Here is a 26594-nt window from a genome sequence, read left to right as displayed (position 1 = left end):
AATTTAGACTATCATTGAACTTCTAGACTTACGATGGGACGATAAAATCACTAGCGCAACTCCTTATCAAACATAGAAAAGATTCGACCAATCACACGTCTGCGATTATAAGGACTTGGAGCCATGCTGACAAATAATAGCCAATGAAAATGGAGAATCATCTCTTAGAAGCAGAGGGCGTGGTCAAGATCTCACAGCGGCTAAACTGATAACATTGCCCGGTAGTTCGACTTACGAACGGTGGCTGATAAGAGATAAGATCCTAAGTCTTATGTTGATCCGGTATTATTTTTATTGCTACTAGTTCAGATAAGAGGTTACTGTGCGAACTTTCAAAAATATGGCTCTAATGGAACCTTATAGAAATTATTATGAGAGCCAAGCAAGGCCAGGTGATGTAAGTGCTGGAGAAGATATGGAAAGTTTTTTCCATCCTATACACGGCCATGGAATGGTTGCTGATGTGAATGGCCAAAGAGGCCCTCCCGGAATGCGATATTTTGCCCATCAAGCTGCTGCCGCTGCAGCCCAGATGTCTGCATATAATACACACGGTATGATATAATTTGGTTTTTATTAACATTACATTGCTAACACAATTACTTGTAAAGGGCTAATATTATCACTAACTTCAATATACATTTAAAAGCCTTAACACTATGGATCAACTAATCCTTAAAATCATATTTCCATTAAAGCCTGAACACACTCTTAATTCCAAACTAGGTTAAATAAGTAAACCAAAGGGACATGTTCATACCCAAACCCGTCATCCCTCCGAAGCTCCGCGCCGACCAAAGTGAGAGAAAATTCTCTCACTTTATATATTGCCCACCCTGGGAAGACATCTTCCCTCAATTTATTCAACTTCTTATAAAAACCCCACGACTGAATGATTAATTTTGACCATTTTGTTTGAAATTTGGGAATTAGAGTTGAGTTGCATATATTTTTGAATTTTCCGATATCTCTTTTTAGTTGATTCACCTTTAAACTTGTCTCCCATTATTGGCTTTAATTTCCACCAGGGGCATAATTTCCCAAATTACTGGGGAGGGGCAAACCAGACGTCGGTTTGCACCTTCCCAGTTTATCCGCCCCCTGCTGAAATTTAGTTTCCTCAAAAATTTTGTGAAAACTAAGATAAGCCTTCATAATCCAAATATCCACACAAGGCCGTATCCACAGCAACGAGTTAGTTTTATTTAATATATTCTTACCTTTACGGTACTATATGGCTACATTGTCATTTTTCCCTTGATTTGGAAAAATTGGCTCCAACTTTGTCCCCCCCCCCCGATTTTGATGAAATTATGCCACTGATTTCCACTTTGAATTTATATGAATCTTTAAAATACGATACAGAATAGGACATGTCAGGAAATCAGAAATTTTAAGTCAGACACAAATAGTAAGCAACATGTTTTTATTCATCAGGTTATAATGTTTCCTTCCATTATTATACATTTTTTAAAATCATTTTAAGTAACATTTTATCCACATTCTATTGTAATTTACTCAGGTGAAACAAACCCGTTTGAACGAAGAACCTTTGGCGTATCACAAGATCCAATTAATGGGGAAGTATATTTTAGGGCTATGTTTGGAACCATAATAAGAGGGGGGTGCATTGTCAGAAAAGTGGTCATGATATTTAGAAACAGCATAAAACACGCAATCTAATGGTGCTAAATTTGTTTGTTTAGCATATCCTTCATAAGTGGCCAATCGCTTGGTATCTACCCTGGTCAAACAGTTCGTGGTAACGGACTGTAAGTAAGGAGTGATGCGGCTCAATAGTAACCGAAACTCTAAAATACGGAATTTTGATACCAATAGATATATCAAGTTTTATAACACGCAATAAAAGTCAAAGAATTTTAATGAAAATCACACCATCAGATGCAAAGTATTAGAGAACCCTGCTATAGAGACTTCAAGCTCATATCTGTAAAAATGTAGAATTTTATAATTTTTGGCCAAAAGAAAGATCACAGATGCGTGTTTATTTTATTTTTTCCCAGAGGTGATATAATCGTATGGACCCAGTGGTCCTAGAATATCGGGAGAGGACAAATAGAACGGAAATTATAAGTTCTAGTGTCCTTTTTAAGTGAATAAAAATACTGGAGGGCAACCAGGCCCCCTCAGACGCACCTTTTCTTCTAAAATCACCCACAATCCTCCCCTTTCCTTGTGTACATGTCGATCCTGAAAATAGTCGCTGTGTCTCATTGACCAGTATTCGTTGGATTTCTCTTCTTTCACAAGCCCAAAATCTGTTTTCTAATAAAAATTTCAACGAACATTGAAAACCCCGTGTGCGTTTGCATACGCAATGGTTATGGACCTTCGCCTTCCTATCAAGATTCTAGTGATTTGAAGTTCAACCCCCCCCCCTCTCTTTCCACCCGAAATCAATTTCTGTACGCTTGCCGCGTATTACAGTAATATTTTCTTTTACCTGTATGCTTTCTTAGGAAGTATGTAATTATAAAGTTACTCGTAGGCTATATGTGGCTTAATGTACAAATGGGTTATGTTTTTCTTCAAAGTTAGTTGAAATGAAATGAATATATGGAACAAAATGGCTGTCTCACAATTTTGATCCGGGAACTTTGGGAAAAATGAGCGTGGGATGGGGGCCTAGTTGCCCTCCATTTTTTGTTTATTTAAAAAGCGCACTAGAACTTTTAATTTTCGTTCGAATGAGCCCTCCTACGATATTTTAGCACCACTGGGTCGATACAATCACACCTGGGAGAAACCAAACCAACAAACAAAAAAAAAACAAACCAAATAAACATGCATCCATGATCTTTCTTCTGGCAAAAATACAAAACTCCACATTTTTGCAGATAGGAGCTTGAGACGTCTACAGTAGGGTTCTCTGATACGCTGGATCTGATGGTGGGGTTTTCATTAAAAATCTATGACTCTTAAGGGGTGTTTCCCCCTTTTTGCGGAAATAAGGCAAATTTTCTCAGGCGTGAAACTTTTGATTGGTAAGAATAAACTTAATGAGACTTATATATTTGAACCCAGCATAAAAATCTGATTCTTTTGATGTATCTATTGGTATCAAAATTTAGTTTTTTAGAGTTTCAGTTACTATTGAGCCGGGTCGCTCCTTACTTACAGTTCGTTACCACGAACTCTGTGATTCATTTTAGTTTTCCTTCCGTTTGCTCTGTTGCTTGGCTGGCATTTACTGCTTTTATTGATCTGTTTTGTCCGTGGGTTAACAGCTTTTGAATCAAATAAATTAAAAAATAGAACCCGTCGGTAAGCTAGTGATGTTTTGCAAATTTTCAAGACTTGTTTTCCTGCAATGTAGGTCCGGTTTACATTCATTTGCATTAGGTTTTATGGTAGTCTATAGCAGTGGAAGTCAAACTGTGGTACGCGTACCCCTTGGGGGTACGCACAAATTTTTAAGGGGTACGCGGCCGGCCAACAAAAATAATAAAACAAGCGTTTAACTGACAATTGTATTTATATTTTAGCTGTAGTTTACCGGTAACTGAGAAGGAATGCCTACAATTTTGTGTCGGTAAAAAGGGGTACGGCGTCGAAATAAGTTTGAGATCCTGTAGAGTTTATAACCAAGCTCGTTTAGAGTAATATCCAAGAGCTCTTTTTAGAGTTTGTGTTTTGCAGTAGCCATGGAACAGGAACACTGTGCAAAAGTGAACAGTTTAGTCAATTAACTTTATATAATACATCGTTTATCTGCTATTTTAATGAAGAAAAGTCAAAAGCAATGCTGCTTGTTTTGGACAATAGTCAGGAGTGTCATTTGAAGGGGGCAGTCCCCCCCCCCCCGCAATAATGCAGATAAAAAAATAATTATATATCCCATGCCCCTTGACTATCCGGATATTGACCCCCCTCCCTTCCCCAATAAAAATGTAGGAGATCCGCCCCTGACAATAGTAATGGAATTTTTACGAAAAACACAGATTTGTTCAATACGTAATAGATATTTTCAATACAAATGGCAAAAAATTAAAATTTGTAGTAGCCTATAACATTACTGAACAATTTGCCTGGGTGACGGTAACTAAATTTAAAGTTTTTCTCATGACTGTGAAACAGCTATGGCTAAATAATGTTAAATTTGATAATGAAACCTATTTAGATAGCCCCCCCCATAAAAGTAGGAAGTATTTCCATAGCAGAACGCAATGACGAATATAAACATTGTCACTCCTTTGTTTGCGTCTTTTCATGCTGGGAATTTAAATTTTGGAAATTGATTTTTTTTTTTTTTTTTTTTTTTTGTATGGGAAATGAAAGAGTTTGGACAAATTTTATATAATTTGTTATAGTGTGGAAACAGGAACGACTCCAATCACTATTTTATGTTTACCGTAAGAAATTTCTTGTATTTGTAACACATATTTTAAGATTTGCTTCTGGAAAGTTTAAGCTTTAACTACGTTTAGCTTCGTTCAGCCTGATTGTTTTTATTCTATTTGCTACCAAAAGTTGATCTATCTTTAAAACAAAATTCATTGCGTAGTTGTGTATTAAGCCATATTTAACATCATAATAATATGCTTTGAAGTAGTAAAACAGCCGCAAAAATATTTAACAGAACATATTGTAATAATAACCACGGGAATTCCAAATTCACCAAATCTTCTTACAGGAAAAAAAATAGTCTCTTGCTTGTTTGATCGGATTAATTGCTTTAGATACAGGACAGGTTATGAAATGCTACTACTACTATAGACAACTAACCGCAGCTCCAAATATCCCGAGGCCAACACTGCTATGCATGCTTCTCCATCCCAATCTGTTGAAAGCTTCAGTTTTAACCCCCTCCCATAGAGCTTCAATTTTCCTTAAGTTCTTTCTTAGGACAGATTCCCAACGCATTACGGGACTACGTTCTTTTCGGTCTTCTCCAGGCTGATGGCAAAGAAACATTTTGTCATCCTTCTTTCGTAAGTTGTGTAAACCATCATAACTTTCTTTCATTATAGCCCTAGAAACGGAGAAACGGGGGGATTTTTTTTGGAAAACAAAACATCAACTGCGCATTAGTTAAAAATCATTTCGGAGTTCAATCCATAATTTTACACTTGCTCTTTTCATATTGTTCCTTTCCTTACAACTTTTTCTCTTTCTCTTTGGCAAGTCCTGACTTTGGGTTTAATTCACACTGTTGTCGCTTGTTTAAATGTAAATGAACTTCCTTTCTCGCTTTGGGCTTTCTTTATTTCCTTTTTTCCTGTTAGTATTGTGTTTTATGCCCATTTTATACATTTATCATCTTTACTCGCTACTTATTTTTTATCTACCCAGTCTTTCCTTTTCTTCTATTATGAGATATAGGGATGAAATACTACGTAAATCTTATGCTAAGAAAATGGAACAAAAGGGTTTTTCCAAAATAAAGATAGATGTTTCATAATACGTATTTTGTGTTCTATTTGATCTCTTTATTTTTCAGTGTTATTTATATTATATTTGTATTGTGTGATCGTGAAGTTTTTATGTGTAGCTTAATTGATACTCAATATTAGCCTATTAGTATACGTGTGATCACTTTTTTGTTCGCAAATACTGACATATTGGGTAAAGTTTTAGCAAATAAAATTTATAGAATGTAAGTACTGCAACCTCTTTAAGGTGGTATTAGGCTACTGAAACCAGTATGGTTTGACGTAATATTTAAGACCTCTGTAATAAGAGGCATATTTTTTTTTAGAAAGATATCGCATTTGTGTATTCGTTTATCGTAGCGATCTCGCCTAAAATAAGAGGCGTATTTTTTTTTTTTTTTTTAGGAAGATATCGCAGTTTTGCCAAAACCGCATGCTATTGCTATACCCTTCTTTGTAGCATCAATCGGGATTGGGACAGAGGGGTGTGTGCCCCCTAGATCACCCCCCCCCCCAGATTTTGAGAAATATCTTTCTTTGGAGAATCTTTATTTTAAAATGCCTTGTTTGATATTTTCAGCAAAAAATTTAAAAGAAAACCGAAAAGTTGGCCCCTGTAGATTTTGTAAAATAAATTTTTAAATCCATCCCTCTAAGTTTTGCAGGATTGCCGCCATTGACTGTTCTTGAAGGAGAGGATGGTCGGGTAATTTATGTTCAACTTAAAGGGGGGCGACAACGAAGAATTCATTAATCTACCCATTTGAAACCTTCAAAATGTTTTTTTTTTGGGGGGGGACATCCAACCTAATTATAGATCACGGTCCTTGACGGTTATTGGAAACACCCAAGAAGTGAAGTTAGGTTGATCCTAATTAATAAAAACAAAACATGATGATAAAATAGTGCCTTTGAAACAAAATTATGGAAACCTAACGTAACTTAACCCAACCCAACCCCCCCTCCCTTTAATGTGCAAGTATAGGGCCTAAATTATACAAATCCAATGTATTCTGTCTAAGTCCAATACATTGTATCATCCATCACTTTTTTAGCTATGAAATCGGTTTTCTGAGATGTAACTGAAGCGTAATTCTTAAATGTGTTTCCAATAACCGACAATTACCTACATCAAAACTAATTATAGAAAACCTGGACATTGTCTAGCAGCATTTTGACACAGACAGTTTTTTATGCTTTTCGACGAAAACAATTTAAAGCTTAACTAGGTTCGTACAATTCTGTTATGGCAACACATGGAACTTACAAGACTTCTGTAGGCCAACTACTGCTTTACATTATACTTCCTAGCCAACACTTTTTGGGCTTCAACTCCGTTTCCCGCTTAAAATATAAAACGTTCTTTAAGAGGAAAACAGAGTAGGCCTGTTGACTATTTGTACTTATATTTCAAGGAGGATTTTTAAAATAAAATAAAGTAAGTGTCGTTGCTACTGACATGGACACTAGCCAGTTTTCCATTTTATGTACTTACTAAGGAAATCTGGTACTTATGCATAATATGGTACCCACAAAAGAAGTTTGGTTAATGCTAATGAAATATAATAAAATAGGATGAATATATATTAGTTTAGAAACAAATTTGGGCTATATATTTGCACATTAGGGGGGAAGGGGTGGGAGGTAAAGCATATATTAAATACGTAGCCTAACCTAGGTACTTCCCCCCCCCTAAACCCCAAAAACCAACAGTTTAAATATCGTAAACATAGTGAAAACCACGCTTTGTATTCCATTTCTCTATTGCAAATATCTGTTTGGTGGGTTTTGTCTCTCGTTTCCTTGAAACAGTTATAGCGGTGAGTACCAGATAGTGCACAAGCACCGGAAATCTTGTCGTACAGGCGAAAATCGTAAACACCTTAAGATTTCGGAGTTAAGATCCCGAATGCATCTATTCCATTGGTTCTTGCTTCATTTTTTATTTGTCAGTTCATAAGACATTCCATTAAGTTTTGAATTGATGGGCTAGGTATATGTAATCAGTCACGGTTTTATTTATTTATTTTTTTGTACCAAATCAGACATTTGTGAATATAAGTGAACTTGGAACAATTTAGTCAAAGATATTACTATCTAATTAAGGGTTTATTCATAACTGTTTTCAACTTACTGCTTTTGTTTCTATGCTGAAAAAATCGTTTCTAGACACAAATAACTCATCGAAAACATGTCATGTCAAATGATGAGTATACACATTGCATTTTTTGTTCCTTTGGATGGATGTCTATATATTCTCCCTCCCCCTCTCTACCTTAGTTATTGCTAAAAACATTAAACGTAGTGATACCTTTTATTTATTGGAAGCTATAGAAATGTCATGATATGGCTGTAAAGGTTTTTAAGTTGCCAACGAATTTAAAGTAACATGTACAAAATTAATTGTGCCATTGCTATTGTAGATTTTATTTACGGTTGTAGTTTGTATTTCAAGGCTACCGTGGCCTATATAGCAAGAAAAATATAAAATTTATACTGCTAATATCAAAATTTGTTGCTTTTCACATGGCAACATTGCTGAAACTAGCTTAAAGCAGAAGATTACAGATTTTTCTTGTTAAAATCCTAAAAGAACAAAATGAGATTTATTTCATCTACCTTCCTTTTTTAAAGTTGTTTTAAAACTAACTTTTTTTACATGGATACCTTCTGACAGCATGTAAAATATTTTCTGCTAATATTTTTTCCTAAAATATTTTCTAACAAATAACAAAGTCATTAAAATTTAAAAATTGTTAAGAAAAAGTTAAAAAAAATGTTAAAAATTGTCATTCTCTAATGTTCAAGACATTCAGAAAAAAAATCATCAGTTTATACTTTCAGTTTAGTAGGAATCAATCAATCTTATTTCGTTGCAAAGTTACTTAAAACTCATTCTGATACTTACATGCATATCTAATGTAAATTTGAAGGTCTAAGGGGGGCAGCTTCCCCCCCCCCCCTGCCCCCTCCCTACGCCGATGGATACTTATTTAGTAGCATCTTTCCTGCTACGCCAATGTCCAGGACTTATTCTTGCGCTACAAATGACATCATTTAAAGAATTTACGATTTACAAGAACATTAAATAAATATCGCCACTGGTGTATTTCTTTAGGCATAGTCTAGTAATCAATACTCTTTTTCCTTATCGTTTTACCGGATGGTAAATTAATAAAGCCTTTTCAGTAGCTAGAAAGAATGACAATTTGCATATTATTGTTTTATTCAAAATATGTGTTCAACGATACACCAAAAATTGAATGAATTTTAAGTGGACTCGGGGAGTTTCATGGCCAACGGATAATTTATGGCAACCTATAGTCACATTTTCCAACTTGTATGTTTTTATGTGAGTTTCAGAAAAGCAATCGCTTTAAATGGTTATATAATTAACTAGGATGGTAACAATATCCAGTTTAAAGGTAGTCAAATACACTTTTAGTATTTATGTTTCAAGGGGTATACAAAACGGTCGAAATTTGGCAATAAAATTTGACAGTTATGGATCTGCAAACGGCTCTTTCTTCAGTTTTTAACACTGTTTATTAAATTAACTTTGGAGTACTTTTTTGAAAATGAAGATATTTTAAAGCTATTTATAAAGTGTCTGAATGCTATTTTCCTAGTTTTTTTTTTAAATGGGTTCTTATTTTAATCTCAGAATCACACATTTTTGAATACGGATATGTTTTCAACTTGATTACAGCGGCTTCATAATACTCCTAAGCAAGACTTTGAACCTCCCCAGGATACGATTTACTCGTCAAAAATTACTAAAAACTACCGAAAATTAACAAAAGTGTATTTTACTACTACTACTAACAATTCCCTGCAGCATCAAGTCGCCTGAGGCCAACAAAGCTGCGAACGATCTGCCTCAGTCTATCTGAAGCTCACACTTCTACCTCAGTCTATCTAAAGCTCATACCTCTACCTCAATCTATCTAAAGCTCAAAGATCTACCTCAGTCTATCTAAAGCTCATACCTTTACCTCAGTCTATCTAAAGCTCACACCTCTACCTCAGTCTATCTAAAGCTCATACCTCTACCTCAGTCTATCTAAAGCTCATATCTATAATTCCTATTATGAAGGTCGAATTTCCTTTAAATCCTTTTGTATGACCAGGGTCGTATCCAGGATTTTTTTTCGGGGGGGGGGGGGGTTAAAGAAGGGATTTTTTCAGGGGGAGAGGTACAAAAAGTTTTAAAAATTCATCGACAATTTGTTTTTATTAATTTTTTGCGAGTCAGACATACATTTCGGGAGGGAGGGGGTTAAACCCTACCCCTGAATAGGGCCTTGTGTACGATCTATTCTCGCCTTATTCGGGGATGACCTGCTTTTCGTTTAGCCTAAGATAGATGACCATAAAGCACAATATTTGGGCTTTCTGTCATAGGTAAACGTATCCTAGCTATCTCGACCTTTCTTTCATTAACAAACGTGGCAACGAACTGTAAGGAGCAACTGGGGCCCATTAGCAACTGAAAGTCTAAAACAAGAATTTAATTAATACATCACAGCAATTAGGTTTTTATGCTGATTCTAAATATATGCGAAATACTAATTCATTAAGTTTAATGTTACCCATCAAAAGCTACGAATCTGAGAAAATTTACCTGATTTTTGAAAAACGGGGGGAAACAACCCCAAGAAGATAAGCGATCTTAATGAAAATCACACCTTCAGGTTCAGTATGTGAGAGAACCCTGTTGCAAAAGTTTCAAGCCCCTCTACAAAAAAAGTGGAAATTCTGCTTTTTTGCCAGAAGAAAGATTTGTTTAGGCCTATTTGTTTTTCTTCTTTTTTTCCATGGGTCATCGTATCGAACCAATGATCCTAGAAAACTAGAAGACTTATCTAATCAAAAATTGGAAGTTCTAGTACCTTTTTTAGTGGCCAAAATTTCAGAGGGTAGCCGGTACCCCTCCCACGCTCCTTTTCCCCCCAATGACATCTGATCCGAATTTTGAGATAGCCATTTGATTCAGTATAGTTTAAAAGTCCAATAACTGCCTCTGGGGATGACATGACCCCCATAGCCTCTGGGAAAAGAGATAGCCTCTGGGAAAAGAGTAAGCCATAAAATTTGCCCCTTGTTAACATATAGTATTTGTTATTGTATAATATAGCCTACGGAAATCTTTCGGGTGGGATTTCTCAAGGGGAGAATTTTCTGTGGGTAGGAAAATTTACACGGGGAATTTTTCAAGTTAAATTTTATACGGAGGGAGTGGGGTAGAACGGTCAAAAGTTAAGGAATTTGTCCATTGTTTACATATAATATTTGTTATTTCGAGGGGATATTTCATAGGAAAATGTCCAGGATTTTCGTGGACATTCTTTCGAGGGGTATTTTCATGGTAAAATTCTCCACGGAGTAAGAAATTCCCGGCATGATTAAAAAAAAACACGAGGAAATTGACTTTAAAAACTCAAATAAAAGGAAGGAGAATTTTTCAGAGGGAATTTTCAACAAGGAGGGTATGGCCCGGGGGAAATATTTCGGAAGGGGGTCATTTTTTTTGCGAGAGAATTTTTCGTGAAGAAGTGATTTTCCGAAGGTGAATCTTCACGGAGAGAGGAGGTGGGTTTGTCAGATTTGAAGAACGATCAGAAATTAAATAAAAAAAAATACAGGTTGTTTCAACTGAAAGTAACATTAAAACTTAAAACGAACAGAAATTATTCCGTATATGAGAGGAATGTCCCTCGCTCTGTACGCTAAAATTTGACTTTTAAGCCCAATTCTTTAAGAACGACTCCTGAAACACAAGGGCCGTTCAAATGGAATAAGAAGCTTTCTTGAAGCACTAGAAGATTCTAGCATAATAAGCAAGGGTTGATGCAGGAGCCGCCCCCCCCCCTCATATACGAAATAATCTCTGTTCGTTTTAATGTGTAATATTGCTCCTCACGTTCAGTCGAAAACGCTGATTGTTTTTTAATTTAATAGAAAGTGGGGTCGAACCACGCTTTTCGTGCAACTTATTGTTTGACATTTATTGTTTAACATCTATTGTTTGACATACGGTGAGTCAAAGGGGTACCAAAAACTATCCTTAGAGAGTTCCTACGGAAAATATGAAACGTTACATCGTCAAAAAACAACTATTGTATTGACATTTTGACTGGAAAATGCGTATAATATGTTTAAAATAGGGTAGTCAATAGTATGTTGACCTAAGAATAAACATAGTGAAGAAAGGGCTTGAGAGAATTGAGACTCTATTTTGGTTGAAAATGACGTGACAAATATATTGCTGGGTTGAGTACAAAAAATCATTAAATTTCGATTATTAAAGTTTGTGTTGCGTCAAATTGACGGACTTGTCAATACAGTAGTTTTGTTGATGTTTAGAAAAGTGAATTGAGCCATTAAATCACAAGGACATCGATCTTATTTTGATCTAAATCCCCTATACGCACTATCATCTGCAAGGGTCAGTCGCACTCGACGTTAATTCCACTTAAAATTAGAAACTGACAATTTTGATTACCATTCGGTCTTAACTATTAAACAAAGTGCGTGACGTTTATATCCATACACGCCCACGGAGAGGGAGAGGAGGGGAAAATATAGCCTAAGCCCTACGTTATTTTTTATACTTGTCAGTGATCTCGCAATAAACTATTAATGGCTTCCTTCTCCGATGAAGCAAAACGAGAGCTGGATTTTATTTCCTGGGAGGGGGAACATATCTTAGAAAACAACAATAATAATAGAAAATTAAAAAAGGTATAGAAAAAATAATAATTTCAGAGGGACATGGTTTTGAAAGCACCCCCCCCCTCCCTCCTCCAAAAAGCGGACCTGCCTCAGATAAATACAATAATGCAATTTGTTGCATAAATATGTTGCCTTGTAATGTTTTCAGTAGTTTCATGACTAACGAAATGGGCCTATTAGGCTATTAAGATATGTGTGGATGACAGGGCCGTATCCTGAAATTTTTCCGTGGGGGTACAAGAGATTTTTTCGGGGGGGGGGTGTAAAAAAACTTTTAAAACGCATCAAAAATTTGTTTATATGCATTTTTGCTGCATTTTTTTACGAGTCGGACAAACATTTTGTTTTTTTTTGGGGGGGGGGGTCATACCACCTAACCCCTGGATACAGCATTGGTGGACGATTCACTTTTTACAAAACAAATGTAGGTTTTCATAAATACTAGCCTATTATTGTTGAGTAGATGCCGCTTCAGATTCCCGATAAATCTCCTTTCTAGCTCTTACCATTTTAGCGTTTTCCTGTCCATTCACAATTCTCCTATTGGGGGTGAACTTGAAATCTCTTTTCTGGACATATAAGTTGACAACACAAACAATATTAAAGCAAAAAAAGGGTTATTGTTAATAGGTCGTTTATATTCAGCCTTAAAGAGTTGATTGCTACTTCGCAACTCTTTCCATTTTCGTTTAGGGAGGATTCTTTACAAGGTGTTAGGCCACAGCGGGACAACCGCTATGATGTCAATAAATAAAGAATCAAGGAATGCACTTCATTTATCGGGCTATAAACTCCAACGGATTACCAATTGCGATTTAGTTCGTCAACTACTGATTTACAAGCAATTCTTGAATGATGAATGTAATGACGGCCCAGCATGCCGTTATTCATTTCAAGTCAAAATAGTTAACTTGGATCAATCAGTTCTTTTTCATTTTCTCGATCTTTAAATTTTTATAGTGTCTATGGGCAATAGTTCACACGAAGCATCTATCGTCGACATCCAATATGTCAGGGGTAGCCTATCTTGCTTAATGTAAAAGTTGCATGCAATAAGTTAATACTGAGGGCCGCAACACAAATTAGGAAGATTAAAACTGTTCTTGCTTGCCTTTCACATTAACTATTAGGAGAAAACAAGTTGTACAAACGTATTGTCGTTTTCACTCCTAAAAGGCGTATCTGATATTTTCACACTTCTGAGATTTGCTAATCAGTTCTGAAAGGGAAGATTAACTGAGCAGTGTGTGTAATCCCTCTTTGATCTTCTTGATCTATATTCTCCTGCTGATCATCACTTGGACACAACATAGCAAACGGTTTTTAGCAATTATCTTGGAAGTGTGAAAATATTAGGTTAGCCTACAATCTTAAGCAGGGGCAAATCTCCAAAATTTTGATTGGAGGGGGGCAAGAGGGGGTCCATATCCTGATAGTTAAGAGGCACGTGATATATAATACTTTTTTCTCCACATTGTTGGATGGGGCAAGTACCCCCCCCCCCCTTAACGACGCCCCTGACCTTAAGGTCTGACAGCAATGACTTGTTCACGAGCCTCATATTAAAAAAGCGGGGATTTGCCCGTGACCTACAATTTGGCTACCTTGCCTCTATTGCTCTCCCTCCTGGCTGCGTGCCTTTTTGACTCATTTCACAATGAAACTCAAACCAATTTTCTCATTAATTACCGTAACAAATAAATAAATAGACTAAAGCAAAATTATCTGGTAAGGTCAGTGACATAGCCTTTGTAAATCCCTGCTTTCTTTTCATTTTTTTCATTTCTAGACATAGCCCAAGGCCGTACCCAGAGGGAGGCAGGGTGGTTTGACCCCCCCCCCCGAAATGTTTGTTTGACTGTTTACGTTGAAATGTTCACGTTGAAAAACGTAACAAAAATGGATACAAATAAATTTTGTATATGCGTTTTTTGAGTTTTTTTGTGTGACTCCCCCCCCCCCCGAAAAAAAATCTTTCAGTAAAACCCCCTCCGAAAAAAAATCCTGGGTACTGCCTTGACATAGCCAAAATAGTATTTATGTGTGTCAGCATGTTTGACATGTTTTGTTAGGGGAGGGGGTCAAAATTTTAGGGAATACATGCCCCACCCTTCAATTGACTTCATTGACCCTCACACATTGCTTGTTTCACTTTTACTTTTTTTTCTAATTTTTGTTTGAGTAGGCTAGGCAAAATTATTGCAAACTGAGTAAAAAGTCGGAACACAATGTGATGCAAGTTGTAAATTCGTATTATACAAAGTCATTCAACGACGCAAATAATGTTTTTATTACTTAAAATATATCTTTGTTAACCTTTCTCTTCTTTTTGAGACAACTCATCTCATACATTCATCTCATCTCACTCATCTCATACATTAAAGTTTTTTTCCATTTAGACTCTATAATTGTCACGTGCACAAGTCCAGAGTTTATTTCATGGCAAATCTAAGTGTTACAGTTTAATCATCTAGTTTGATATTTTATTCATATGAGCTGCTGCCGGACAAACTTGACCCCAGTGATTTTTGCACCCCACGACTCATTCCAGTCCCAATATCCCACCCTCTGTTAAATTTATAATAAATCTTCTACTGGTAGTCGCTGTCTAAATGGAGATTGCTCTGCGTGTAGTAATTGTAGAGTTAGGTTCAAGTTTTAAAGGAGTGATTCATTCTTGTGAATAAATTTTCAGCCTCCCAAGCAGATACTTTGAACGAGTTTATCCAAGTTCTTTCTCAAGGGAATTACCCAATTGATATTCAAAAACTAAGTGTTATTCAATTTAATTGAGCGTGCACCAATGATTTTCTTTTTTTTAATTTGTTAGATGGTCAGTGTTTAAGCAGAGGTTTAAGAGAGATGATGAAGTAATTTTACGGATTCTTTAATCGAAAAGGGGGATTTAAAATAAATGGAGAGGTCAACTGACCATACATGGAATAATGGGGCAGCTTGGAGTTATGTTAACGAACCATATACACAGAATAACGGAGCAGGTTGGAGTTATGTTAACGAACCGTATGTTAACGGTAAGATATTATTCTTGGTTAGGCATTGTGAGAATATTTACCGACCATTTTATTATCTGTCTTAAAACTATAATCTTGTTTTAATTCTCATTTTGAAGAGTTTCTCGCAAGGGCGGATCCAGGATTTTTTTTCGGGGGGGGGGGTACTAATTTTTGACTCAGTTTTCGACTAATTTTACTGATTTTTACCTAGGTTTTACTAATTTTCGACTTATTTTCGACTCGGTCAAAAATTTCGGGGGGGGGGGTGTTCAAACCGGGTAACCTCCCCCCCCCTGGATACGACCTTGGTTTCTCGGATGTCCAAGGTTGTCAACTGTTAGGAATGAACAGGATTTTCCAGTTTTGCACCACTCAATCCTGAGAAAATTTAAACACCAATGTTTACCAATACATGATACCAATATACAGGTAATATATATATATATATATATATATATATATATATATATATATATATATATATATATATATATATATATATATATATGCCAGTCCCCTCTGAACTTTCGCACTGTACGCTCAGTGTTGTTAATTCACCAAAAAGTGGCGGGCGGGGCGAAAACTTTTGAAAATCTAGGGGGGGGGGGGTTTCGCTCTTTTTTCAATGAAAATACCAAAAAAGATGTCCTTCAATGAAAACATTGAAAAAGAGATATTTTCAAAATGCAGGGTGTTCACAATATAAGCAAAATACTACATAAGCACAATACAATATAAGCAATATATTTTCAAAAAACAATCGCCTCCCCTCCTCTTCCACAAATTGTCGTCCTGGTTTACATTGAAAGTTAACTTTCCATCTTCTTGAAACATTTTAGAATGCACAAAATATATGGTTACAGGTGTTTTGTTTACTGACTGTATTGTAAAGCTAATATACATAAACAATTTATTAAAGCAAATACAATTAAATAAACTTTTAGATCCTTGAAGTATTCTGTTTCAAAAAAGTTAAATGATGGCCCGCATTGCTCTTGCGTTAGAGTATTCATCTTAACAATAGCCATTTAGAACTTTACCGCAAAGACTGAGGAGGGGGAAAGAGTAAAATTGACAATAATAGATTTTCAGTCTGTAATTTAAAAATTCTTTTAAGGAATTGGAGTGTCCACGGACAAATAGTGTCCTTAGTGGATGTCACCAACCCGTTTTATCCTAGTCCAAAAATTTGGAGATGTCGCACGCATAGTCCAAATATCTTCCTTAAAATGAATGGATTGCAGGGGGCTAAATCTCGTCCTTTGCTCACCATTCTGGTAGGAAGTACCGAGGTATCTCTTAGTTGCCGCCACCTGGTGTATATCTCTGAGCGCTACATGTTCCGCACTGTTCTAGCATGTGTGGCACAATTCCGCTACACGTGGCACAGTCCCCACAATACTTGGTACACTTTCTCAGCACCTGGCAGGCGCCACCTGGTATACATTATTTCTGGAATTCTGAACCCCTTCGTGAAAAAAGGTTACGGAAAGTTTGAAGATTTGAGCCCAAAGGGCATTTTTAGTAAACATGTGAATATAATCTTTCCTATATTCACAACATTTCACTATAAGACGGGAGCTGTAATCCCCTCAGCACTTATATTGCACACTCATTCCAAAGATGTTCTTCCATAATTGGGAGGCTAGGTGTTAAAGTGCCCCTCTCCTATTCCTCTATTTTGATTTTTTGTGGGTTTCATGACCTTTCAAGGAAGTTGGATAAATAGGACCCGAAATGCACCTTTTGAGGCACCCACCACAGAATACCACCACAGAATAATCCGCTAACCTCCTTCTCTCTCCGTAGCCAATATTTGACGTTCACCTACGTAATGTTGCTCATAAATGAATCGACAATGAATCAACTAGATTTTTAAAAATTCCTTTTTTGGGATATTTCTAAATAAAAAAAACTTTTTTGTGGTAAATTTTCATACATTAAGTAAAAAATAACAACAAAATGCCCCCTCCCCCCAGGTTTTGAAAAATACGTTTTGCCCCCCTTCTGCCACATTTTCGTGAATTTGAGGTTTGCGTCCTGTTAAACATTTTCAAACAATATCCGTGAGTCTGGTTGCATATACAAATATATCGAAATTTTTGGGATCGAGAAGAATATTTTAGCCTCTCAGAGACCAATTTGACTGAGACTGCTTTTTGTAGTTCTCAGTATCAAAGTGCTTGATTGACTTTTAAGCCTGTAGACAGATATTCCCAATAAATAATGGTTGATCCAAAGAATAAAAGTACCTTTTTGCTTCATCGAGCACTAAGTGATACTCTTGAAGCAAATTTGACGTTCAGACTAAAATGCACTTAAGAACATCTTCCATATTCAGAAACATAAGCAAGCACCGACCAGAGCATTGGTGTTTTAATGGGAATTTCTCCGTTGTTTGTGTTACGGACTTCTGGCCTTCAGGTCAATAATTTATGCTGCACTAACCCGTTAGGTGTTGGCCCTTTTCTAAAGAATCGGCTAAATTCACATTTATTTATTGCAAAAGGGTTCTATGAATGAAAGTCGCCAATGCGCGCCGACCCTTAAGGCTGCCCGAAAGAACCAATTGTTTAAAATAAGGGCATTATTTGCCTGCTAGAAAGATTTACGATTTTTCACCGGTGCATGGACAAAAATAGCAGAATATTGTTTGTAATTGCGGAACAATGTTGCTCCTGCTGCCTCCACGTCAAAGAAATTACATTTTTCATTTATTGTTGTCTCTGTTTTTTTTTTTACTTACATGATGAAAATAACTATCCAAGTCCATAATACGTGGCAGGGTTCTAATAGTTTGTTTTGAATTGGATCACAACCAGCCCCCCCCCCCTGTAAAGGCGAAGTTATAGCTTTCCTGAAAATTGAACTGTTTGCAAAGGATAAATCAGTGAAACTCAAGGAATTTGTTTGCAATCGTGCAACTATTTTCAGCTTTCGTGTTTAAATCTGGAATAGTCTGTCTATTTGCTGACTGTAGCCCTTTTCCCCATGGGGGAAACTGTGAGAACTGAATCGCAGGAATATAACCGGCTAAATCAACTTGCCCCAAGAGCTGAAGATTGTCAACGTCCTTACGTTTTCTTACAAGGGGAAGTTCTGCCTGTCCTGAAAATTTACTGGTTCTCACCTGGCCGATGAGCAGAATTTGTTTATAATTATGTAACAATTTATCACCTTCTACTGTCGTGCATTATGTCTTGACTCGGTTTATTTCTTATCTGTGACTTATTTTTCTTAGTGGTGGTTTTAGGCCTGGGCAGGGGTTAGGGGGCAGCTGTCTTCCCCCATTTTTTGACATCTGAAACTAAATTCCTTTCATTTTATATTTTACACTTCTATGGTATACCCTCCCCTCCCCCAGATTATGAGGCCTAAAACCGCTTCTGATTTTTCCACAAGGAAACCCAGCAAGACTAGTACGGAGATTTTGTTAAAACCTCATGTCTTCAAAATTTAATTGTTGTACAATGTAACGATTAAATGGGTTTTGAAACAAGTAACTTCGTCTGGGGTTCCCAACTTGTAATACCAGTTTCTCTAGTCGAATAACTAAAAACTTTTAGTAGAAACTTGATACGATTTTAGAGTATCGATTGCTTTTGAATTAAAAAAAGGAAAAAAATGTTGTGCCTACTGAATCTGGATTCTTGGGCTTAAGCCCGGAGTTCTTGTAATCGTAAAAGAGAAAATGTATTAAATAACAGTAGCGAAGCTGTGAATCAAAAATTAATTACTTCTTTAGGTACAGGTTCAATCGAAACCAACAGTGATTATTTTATAGTATTGACAGACACATATGCAGAAGCAGAGTGGGGGTGTATTTTGGAAAAGAGAGCGCATTTTTGAAAATGCAGAAGCATGTGAATTGTATGAAATCAAAGAATTTACGAAAATCTACTGACATTTAGATTCCTGGGAGCGGGATGAGCACTCCTTTTGTACCTGCTGGCCTGCATATTAAATGAAATATCGTAAGAAAGCCGAATATTTCTGGGGGTTGGGTGGAAACCTCCCTTGTACGCTGAGGTCAGCATAAATTCAGAAGGTGTTGGGTTAAATTTATTACTACACTGAGGTTTATAGCCCACCCTTTTTGGCCCAGCATGCTGTATGAGCTTGCTCGATCGTCCGGCTTTTTTCTGTATCTTTTTTTCGGTTCTTAAGATACTTAGATGAAGATATGCATGCACGTATTTATTTTGGAGAGGGGTGAATTCGAAAAAATGTATTATGTTATGAATTTTAGCATATAATGCATAAGGTTATATTTAGGTAATCGTAGAGCTAGAGGTAATGAATTCATTTCACCCGATCTTTTGTAATTTATAAAAGAAAAAAAAACGCTTATGTGACTAGGGAAAAAATAAATTTGATAAATATTAGTCATATAAAAAATAAACTAAGATACGTCCTTTGCATTTCGGACATGACATTTTTTTCCCCTCAGATTCTAAGCTTTAGGATAGTCAAAGTGAGTTTAGCGCACCAGCATCAAGTTTGCTCATGCTTATTGAGAGAAAAAGTCTATAAAAGCCATGCGAGAAATGTAATTTACTTTTTTGTGAACAAAAGACATCCCATTTCGCTATCATCATTGCAAAAAAAACATTTTAAATTTGCTAGCGGTTCTAAACTTGGAAAGGCCACCTCAATAATCACTAGTATTCGCAATCGAAGTACTTTTCACAGAACCGTTCAATTGCATGGCTTTATCCTGGCGCCCATAGTACAATGACTGTCGTCTAATGAGTTTTTTTGTGGTCCGTACATGGTGTTCAGCTTAGTCAAACAAAAATTTAGTTTTGGTCCCCAAAAACCCGGTTGTAAGATGGTTGAATGTGTCGTTAGTTGTCTCTTAAAATCGTCAAAGTTTGGGGCCATAAAAGCAGTCACATTTGCCTTTTCAAAAAACGGCGCCGAGTAAAATGAAAACGGGTTCCCAGATTTCTATTCAATAGAATGTCAACCATGGTCGTAAAACATGCAAATTTTATGATTATAATTTGCAAATTTTTTTCACAATTTGACATCTTACTCGAATATGTAAATAAATTTATTTAGCATTTGCAAAATACGTGTGAAACTCAGCATTCCTTTAAAAGAACACATAGTTTTTAAAATATACTCTGTAAAATTGAATTTAACCGCGTAAACCCATTTTTCTATGTCATTCAGATGCTTTAAAACAACATATGGAAATGTAATTTAGTATACTTTTTTTGGAAACGGGTCCCTGAAATTCTCATTTTCTGTTCAGTGTTTTTTTTTCTGTTTTACCTGTTCACCATTTAAGACAAATATCCTCGCTATTTCCTCAATTTATTCATAAAAGATTATCAAAATAGTAAAAAAAAATCTCAAATTAGTCTTGCCCCTCTTCCCGAATATGAAGTGGTGACTCGACTTTTGAAAAGAATTAACAACATTTAATCTCTTCTTTTTATGTGTATGTGTTTAAGCAAGGTATGTTTAAGTTTTATAATTTAGTAGCCTAGTTAGTTCTAAGAATAGCTTCACACCGCTGTGGTGGTGTGAAATATTTAAAAAAGTATTTTAGTTAGTTTATGGCTTTTATTTCTTTTTAGCTGCTCGTCTCAGCGGTTCTCAAATGTGCCGTCCTTCTCCTCACATGCTGACGCCTTGGTTGCAGAGTGATTCAAAGTCTATGATGGGAGTTAATGCTCACCAAGGTCATCCAGGATGGGGCACTCACTTTTCCATGACGTCGCCATCATATAAAGCAAGTCATCCTCATGGTAGTCCACCGTCAAGTTTCTTTCCACCAACACCCCCTGATGAAAATCCCGATTTACCAAATAATCAGTTAATTCAACGAAATGGAAGTCCTTCTTCTGATGACAGTAGTTCAGAAATAGAACAAGCGAACTGTAAAGAAGAAGTAGGTTATGGTGGAACAGCACCTATTGACTTGAAGACTCAAGGACTTTGTGGATTAAATTCTGAATTCAGCAAAACAGCAGGAATGGTTTTTGGTAGCTTTCATGGATCCTTTTCAGCTTGTGCTGTCACCAAGCCCCGAGAAGGTACATCTCCTTACCCATCCCCAGGGAATGCAACAGGGTCAGGTTATTATAATGGGGATTTACATCCTGCTGCATATGGGTTTCACCCTGGTGCTGCAGCGGCACTTAATTCTAAGTCACTTCAAACTGCAAGAGCCAGAACGAAAACGAGGTCAAGTGCCGGTAAGACTACCTTATAGAGCACTGCTTACATTTGGTGACGGAAAAAATTTCACTAATTTAGTTCAGTTGATTAGTAAAATGCACAATTTAACAGCATTATCAGCAATGTAGTAAGCTGCATTTTATCGATGAAACGTGGTAAATTTGAAATTATATTTGTGCTAAAAACCTAATCAGACATGTATAAGAGTAACGATACTAGAGTATTAATGTTAAACAGAATTAAATGCAAAGTATAGAAAAGCTAAGGTCCGTCTCACTTCTGCCAAGGCCGTAGAGACAGATTCAGGCATCCATTTTATGGATACAGAATCCATTTTATAATTCAGTTTTCTCTTGAAAGAAAATGCTAAGTCTTTGAGATTAATAAAAGCTATATGTAAGAATATAGAGAAGGGCCATTCCCATTTTCAAGACCATTGATATCTATTGTTTTTTATGGAGTTTTTTTTTGTCCTTCTCCTTTAATTCAATGGAAGAACTTTTTTGGAAGAAATAAATGAACTAAAAAATCAGAAAAATTATTAATTTGATAAATCCCTTCGAGCAGCTCGATTCGACGTAAAGTACAGTCCCAAAATATTAGCTAACAAAAACAAAACAGGATTTTTTTACATTTCCAACCTTTTTAAGTTAGATGTATGCTTTTAGCCCTTGTGGAGATGGCTGGATTAACTTTGCTTCTTTTAGTATTTTTTAAGTAAAATATTTTTCAATTTATGATATATTAAACCATTCACGATAAAATGCAGTTTTAGAGGGTAGATGTAGCATTATGCCGTCGTTTTCTTCTCTGGCTTCCAAATGCACACTAAGGTAAAGATATTCAAATTTAGCAGGTGCCCAGTAGAGAAGGCTATAGGACCGGGCACTCTTTGCGTAATTTTTATATGATTTGCTAATTTTTGGTTATTTGGTAATCCCCCTCCCCCCAAAAAAAACAAAAAAAAAGAAACAAGTTTTGGTTTACTTTCCTGGACTGTGTTTATATGCATAATTACATTACTATAGACTAATAAGATTACAGCAGCATGCCATGATTTAATTTTTTCTATTTTTTTCCAAATCGATCATTGGAAAGTCTTTAATTCTCCATAAATTGAGGTCCTTTCTTTCCTAAATTTGAATGCCTAGAAACCATTCTGATATTCAAGGTTGTCTACAGAGAAAGCTGTGAAGGGACCCTCCTCCTAGAAGAGACCCGTAAGAAGTAGAGAACTTTATAACAATAAAAAAAGTTGTATTTTCCAGCTAATAAAAATTATATTCAGTCAAGACCGCCGTATCCAGGGGAAGGATTGACGGAGTTTGACCCTCCCTCCCTTCCCAAAGGTCTTTTCGAACTCGCTAGTTAGAAAATACAAATTAATAGATTTTTAATGTGTTTTTGATGTTTTTGCTGTTCCCTTCTGAAGGTTTGATCATAATATCCATGTCAAGCACAAAACGCCTCTTAGAGCACATGGAAGCCAAATATCATGCTTTGCAACACAAGAAATTAATAGTACTTGGCGAGGGCAAGGCTATACCTACTTTTAAAAGAGGTCTGTTGTGCCCCAATTTTTACAGACACTTTCAAGAATTGTTTCAAATCTTATTTCGACTCACAAAAGAACTTGAACATTCGAGACTTTTCATGCAGTAGGATTTTCACGCAGTTTGGCACAAGATATTGACTGCGTCCGTAGATTTCCAAATGTCTCTGTTTGGCAATTTCATTCGAAGATTCAGAGCATAATGTACCGGCAGAATTCGTACAAGCATTCGGTAAGGCAGTTTTTTACAAAACAGAAGAAGCCGTACCTGAAACTTGGATAGGGGTATTGGTGACATCATTCTAATCAGTCAGACTGGCCAGTGGCGTCAATTCACAAAATTTAGGGGAGCGATTGTTTTTCGAAATTGCTGTTTTAAAAAATTATCCCTGAAAATGCCGATCTTTCAATGAAAATATCCAAGAAAAAGGTATATTTCAAAATTAATGGGGACAAGCCCCCCTTCCCAATTGATGCACCTGGGGCTGCCACCAAACGTTTTGCATTTTCTAAGAAGATCATCAGGTCTTCGCAATAGTTCAGCAACTTTAGAAACAAACCTGCTGGTGTATGTGCACCATTATTATAATTATTATTCTCTTGTTTTCATGAACAAAACTTCATAATATGCATCTCTTTATTGTGCAGACATCTATCATAAAAAAGAAAAAAGGCGAAAGTGCAAAAATTTTGTAAGAGCTGTATGCAGAATTTTGCTCTTGGTAAATTTAGAAGTTTCAGAAAGCAAAGTTACTGAAAAAAAATATTAAAAAATTGGAAGTCTTCTAATTTTCAGGGGGTGGGTGGGGGGCTAAACCAATTCGTTTGGCTGTTTAATTATGTGCGTTTGTATTAGTGACATACACTGTTGTAAAGATTAGTCGGAAGCAACATATATGAAATCTGAGAAATGCGGGTCTATATGATCTAGAATTGATGGAATAGGAGATAAAACCACTTAAATTCGTGCCATATAGATCGCACGCGAACGACACGGGGGGCCACACATATGGGTGGTTTATTGGGTTGAAATTTTAATTTGAAGGTTCTTTTGTATTTTTATCAGTTTTTCTAGTGGGCATTAGACCATTCGGAAGGAAATTAGACGCTATCGAGTTTTGACTCCTGTTTCCGCTGCCTCATAAACTATTAGATAATTGTGAGGGAAATTCTTAGAAAATCTTAATAATTGGCTATGAAAATAAGAATGAAATATAAATTTGGGTGGTCTTATGGCATATTACTTAATTGCTCATGGGGTCTGTCCCATATCCTAAAATTCTCCGTTTAATTTCAAAATATAATTTTTTTTACACTATTAGATGAGGGTAACACGGTAAAAAATACAAAATCGCAGTGTATTGGATCATATAAATGACTTGCATGCGTGCAAGATTTTTGCCAGGGGGTAGGGGGAGAGGGTAGGGTTGATTGTCAAAGCAAAGTAATAAATGAATACTACATGCATAGCTCAAACTACGATACAGTTAGAAAAAATTGTAATAATTTTGTGATTTGCTAAAATTTTCTATTATTTCAGGAGTTGGGTCTTAAAATATTCCATTATTACTGCTACTCTAGTTACAACTCTACTTACAAATTGGTTTACCAGAACTTTCAAAAATGTTATGAAAACACAGAATCCTCAAAACTGTTTTGAGAACTATCTACTTAAAGAGTTCTAGAATTATCATTAAAATGTCTACTTACAGAGTTCTCAGAAACGTTTTGAGAACTCGACTTACAAATTGATTTACCAGAACTTTGTGCTCCAGAACTATATGCAATATTTTCTATGAAAATTTTAAAATGCACCCAAACTATTAAGCACCGTAGTTCATTGCCAAAATATTGCTTTTATTGATAACAATATGTATTTAAAAGCATTTAACCAGCAAACGAATGGTGTAGAAACAAGATCGATAAATTCGATTTAACTAGAGAAAATCAATTAAGTAAGGCATAAGGAATGACTGAATGTATCGTTTTTATTAAGTTATTAAATAAAAAAAAAACAAGTTTTTTTAGCTGAAAGTAAGGAGCGACATTAAAACTTTAAACGAACAGAAATTATTCCGTATATGAAAGGGGCTGTCCCCTCCTCAACGCCTCGCGCTTTACGCTAAAGTTTTTCATTGTTTAAAAAAAAAATAGTTGTGTGAAAGTCAAACTTTAGCATAAAGAGTGAGGCGTTGAGGAGCGGTCAGCCCCTTTCATACACCGAATAATTTCTTTTCGTTTTAAGTTTTAATGTCGCTCCTTACTTTCACTTAAAAAAAACTTGTTTTTTTAAATTTAATTTTTGAACTTTTTTGAATAAATGCAGGTTTTGATTTTGTCCCACCGTATATGAATAATTAAAACAAAATTTGCATACCAATATTACTTTTATTTGGTTAAATGGCTTTCTCAAAACTTGTTTAATTTTATTTACGAACGTTTTTATTAGTAATAAATATTTGTAACTTACGAATTAACTTACGTAACGAACTTCTATATTCATATTTATTTAATACGTATATTAAGGGGTTCACCCCCTAGTCAACACCTTGCTCTTTACGCTAAAGTTCAAATTTTGTTCCAATTCTTTAAAAATGACCGCTTAATCACAAAGGCCGTTAATTAGAATAAATAGCTCTTATGAAATTACTAAAATATATTTGGCTTAAAAAGCGAGGTATTGACTAGGGGGTGAACCCAATCATATATGTAATATTTTCTGTTCGTTTAAAGTTTTGATGTTGCTGCTGTTGTAGTTGAAAAACTTGCTTTTTTATATTTAATTTCTGATATTTTTTTAAATAATGCTGGGAAGTCCGGCGTCCCCTTCATAGCAATGTTCCGTCCCCCACGAAAACTTCCTTCATGGAAAGATCCTCCCACATAGCCCCATATCCACCCCCCCACCCCCACTACCAGGAAAAATCTCCCCTGAAAACGTCTGTATACTTCCAAAAATACAACACTATATGTTAACATTGGGTAAAGTTCATAACTTTCAGCCCTCCCCCCGGGAACTTCGGGGGATTAAGTCATCCTAAAAGACATAATTATAATATTTTCTAATATGCTGAACAAAATGGCTATCTCAAAATTTGGATCAGGTGACTGGGAAAAAAATGAGCGTGGGAGGGGGCCTAGTTGCCCTCCATTTTTTTTTGTCACTGAAAAAAGTCACTAGAACTTTTAATTTCCATTCCAATTAGCCCTCCCACGATATTCTAGGACCACTGGATCAATGTGATCACCCCTGGAAAAAAAAACAAAGAAACATGCACCCGTGATCTTTGTTCTGGCAAAAAATACATAATTCCACATTTTTGCAGATAGGTGCGTGACACGCCAACGGTAGGGCTCTCTGATACGCTGAATCTTATGGTATGGATTTCATTAAGGCTCTGTAACTTTTAGGGGGTCTTTCTCCCTTTTTTCGAAAATCAGCCAAATTTTTTTCAGGCGCGTTACTTTTGATGGGTAGGAATAAACTTGATGAAACTTATATATTTGAAATCAGCATTAAATTTGATTCTTTTGATGTATCTATTTGTATCAAAATACCGTTTTCTAGAGTTTCGGTTACCATTGAGCCGGGTCGCTCCTTCCTTACAGTTCGTTATCACGAACTGTTTGATATAAAATTGTCTAATTCTGACTCCTATCTTAACAGGGAATCTTCATTATATTTTGTTTTGCAAGGATCATTACTTA

The 26594-nt window shown here is 35.9% G+C and overlaps 1 protein-coding gene across 3 annotated transcripts in view; it reads left to right on the top strand.

Annotated features, from left to right (window-relative positions):
* The first annotated feature begins 250 nt into the window (after positions 1 to 250).
* LOC148943552 (GATA-binding factor C-like) overlaps positions 251 to 26594 on the top strand; it is a 61797-nt gene continuing 35453 nt past the window's right edge. The window contains exons 1-2 of one of the 3 annotated variants that reach the window (XM_089101504.1): positions 251 to 554; positions 20731 to 21189. In XM_089101504.1, the coding sequence (XP_088957630.1) occupies positions 341 to 554; positions 20731 to 21189 (673 nt within the window). In that variant the 5' untranslated portion in view covers positions 251 to 340. Of the gene's footprint in view, positions 555 to 15019; positions 15161 to 20730; positions 21352 to 26594 lie in introns of those variants that run through there. The other 2 variants (XM_089101502.1, XM_089101503.1) reach the window with 2 other exon arrangements.

The sequence above is a fragment of the Artemia sp. Qi Xiang Cuo genome, chromosome 15, assembly GCF_049724085.1.
Source record: "Artemia sp. Qi Xiang Cuo chromosome 15, ASM4972408v1, whole genome shotgun sequence".
Lineage (NCBI taxonomy): Eukaryota > Metazoa > Arthropoda > Branchiopoda > Anostraca > Artemiidae > Artemia > Artemia sp. Qi Xiang Cuo.
The sequence above is the reverse complement of the archived record's forward strand: the minus strand, read 5'-3'. Positions and strand labels throughout refer to the sequence as shown.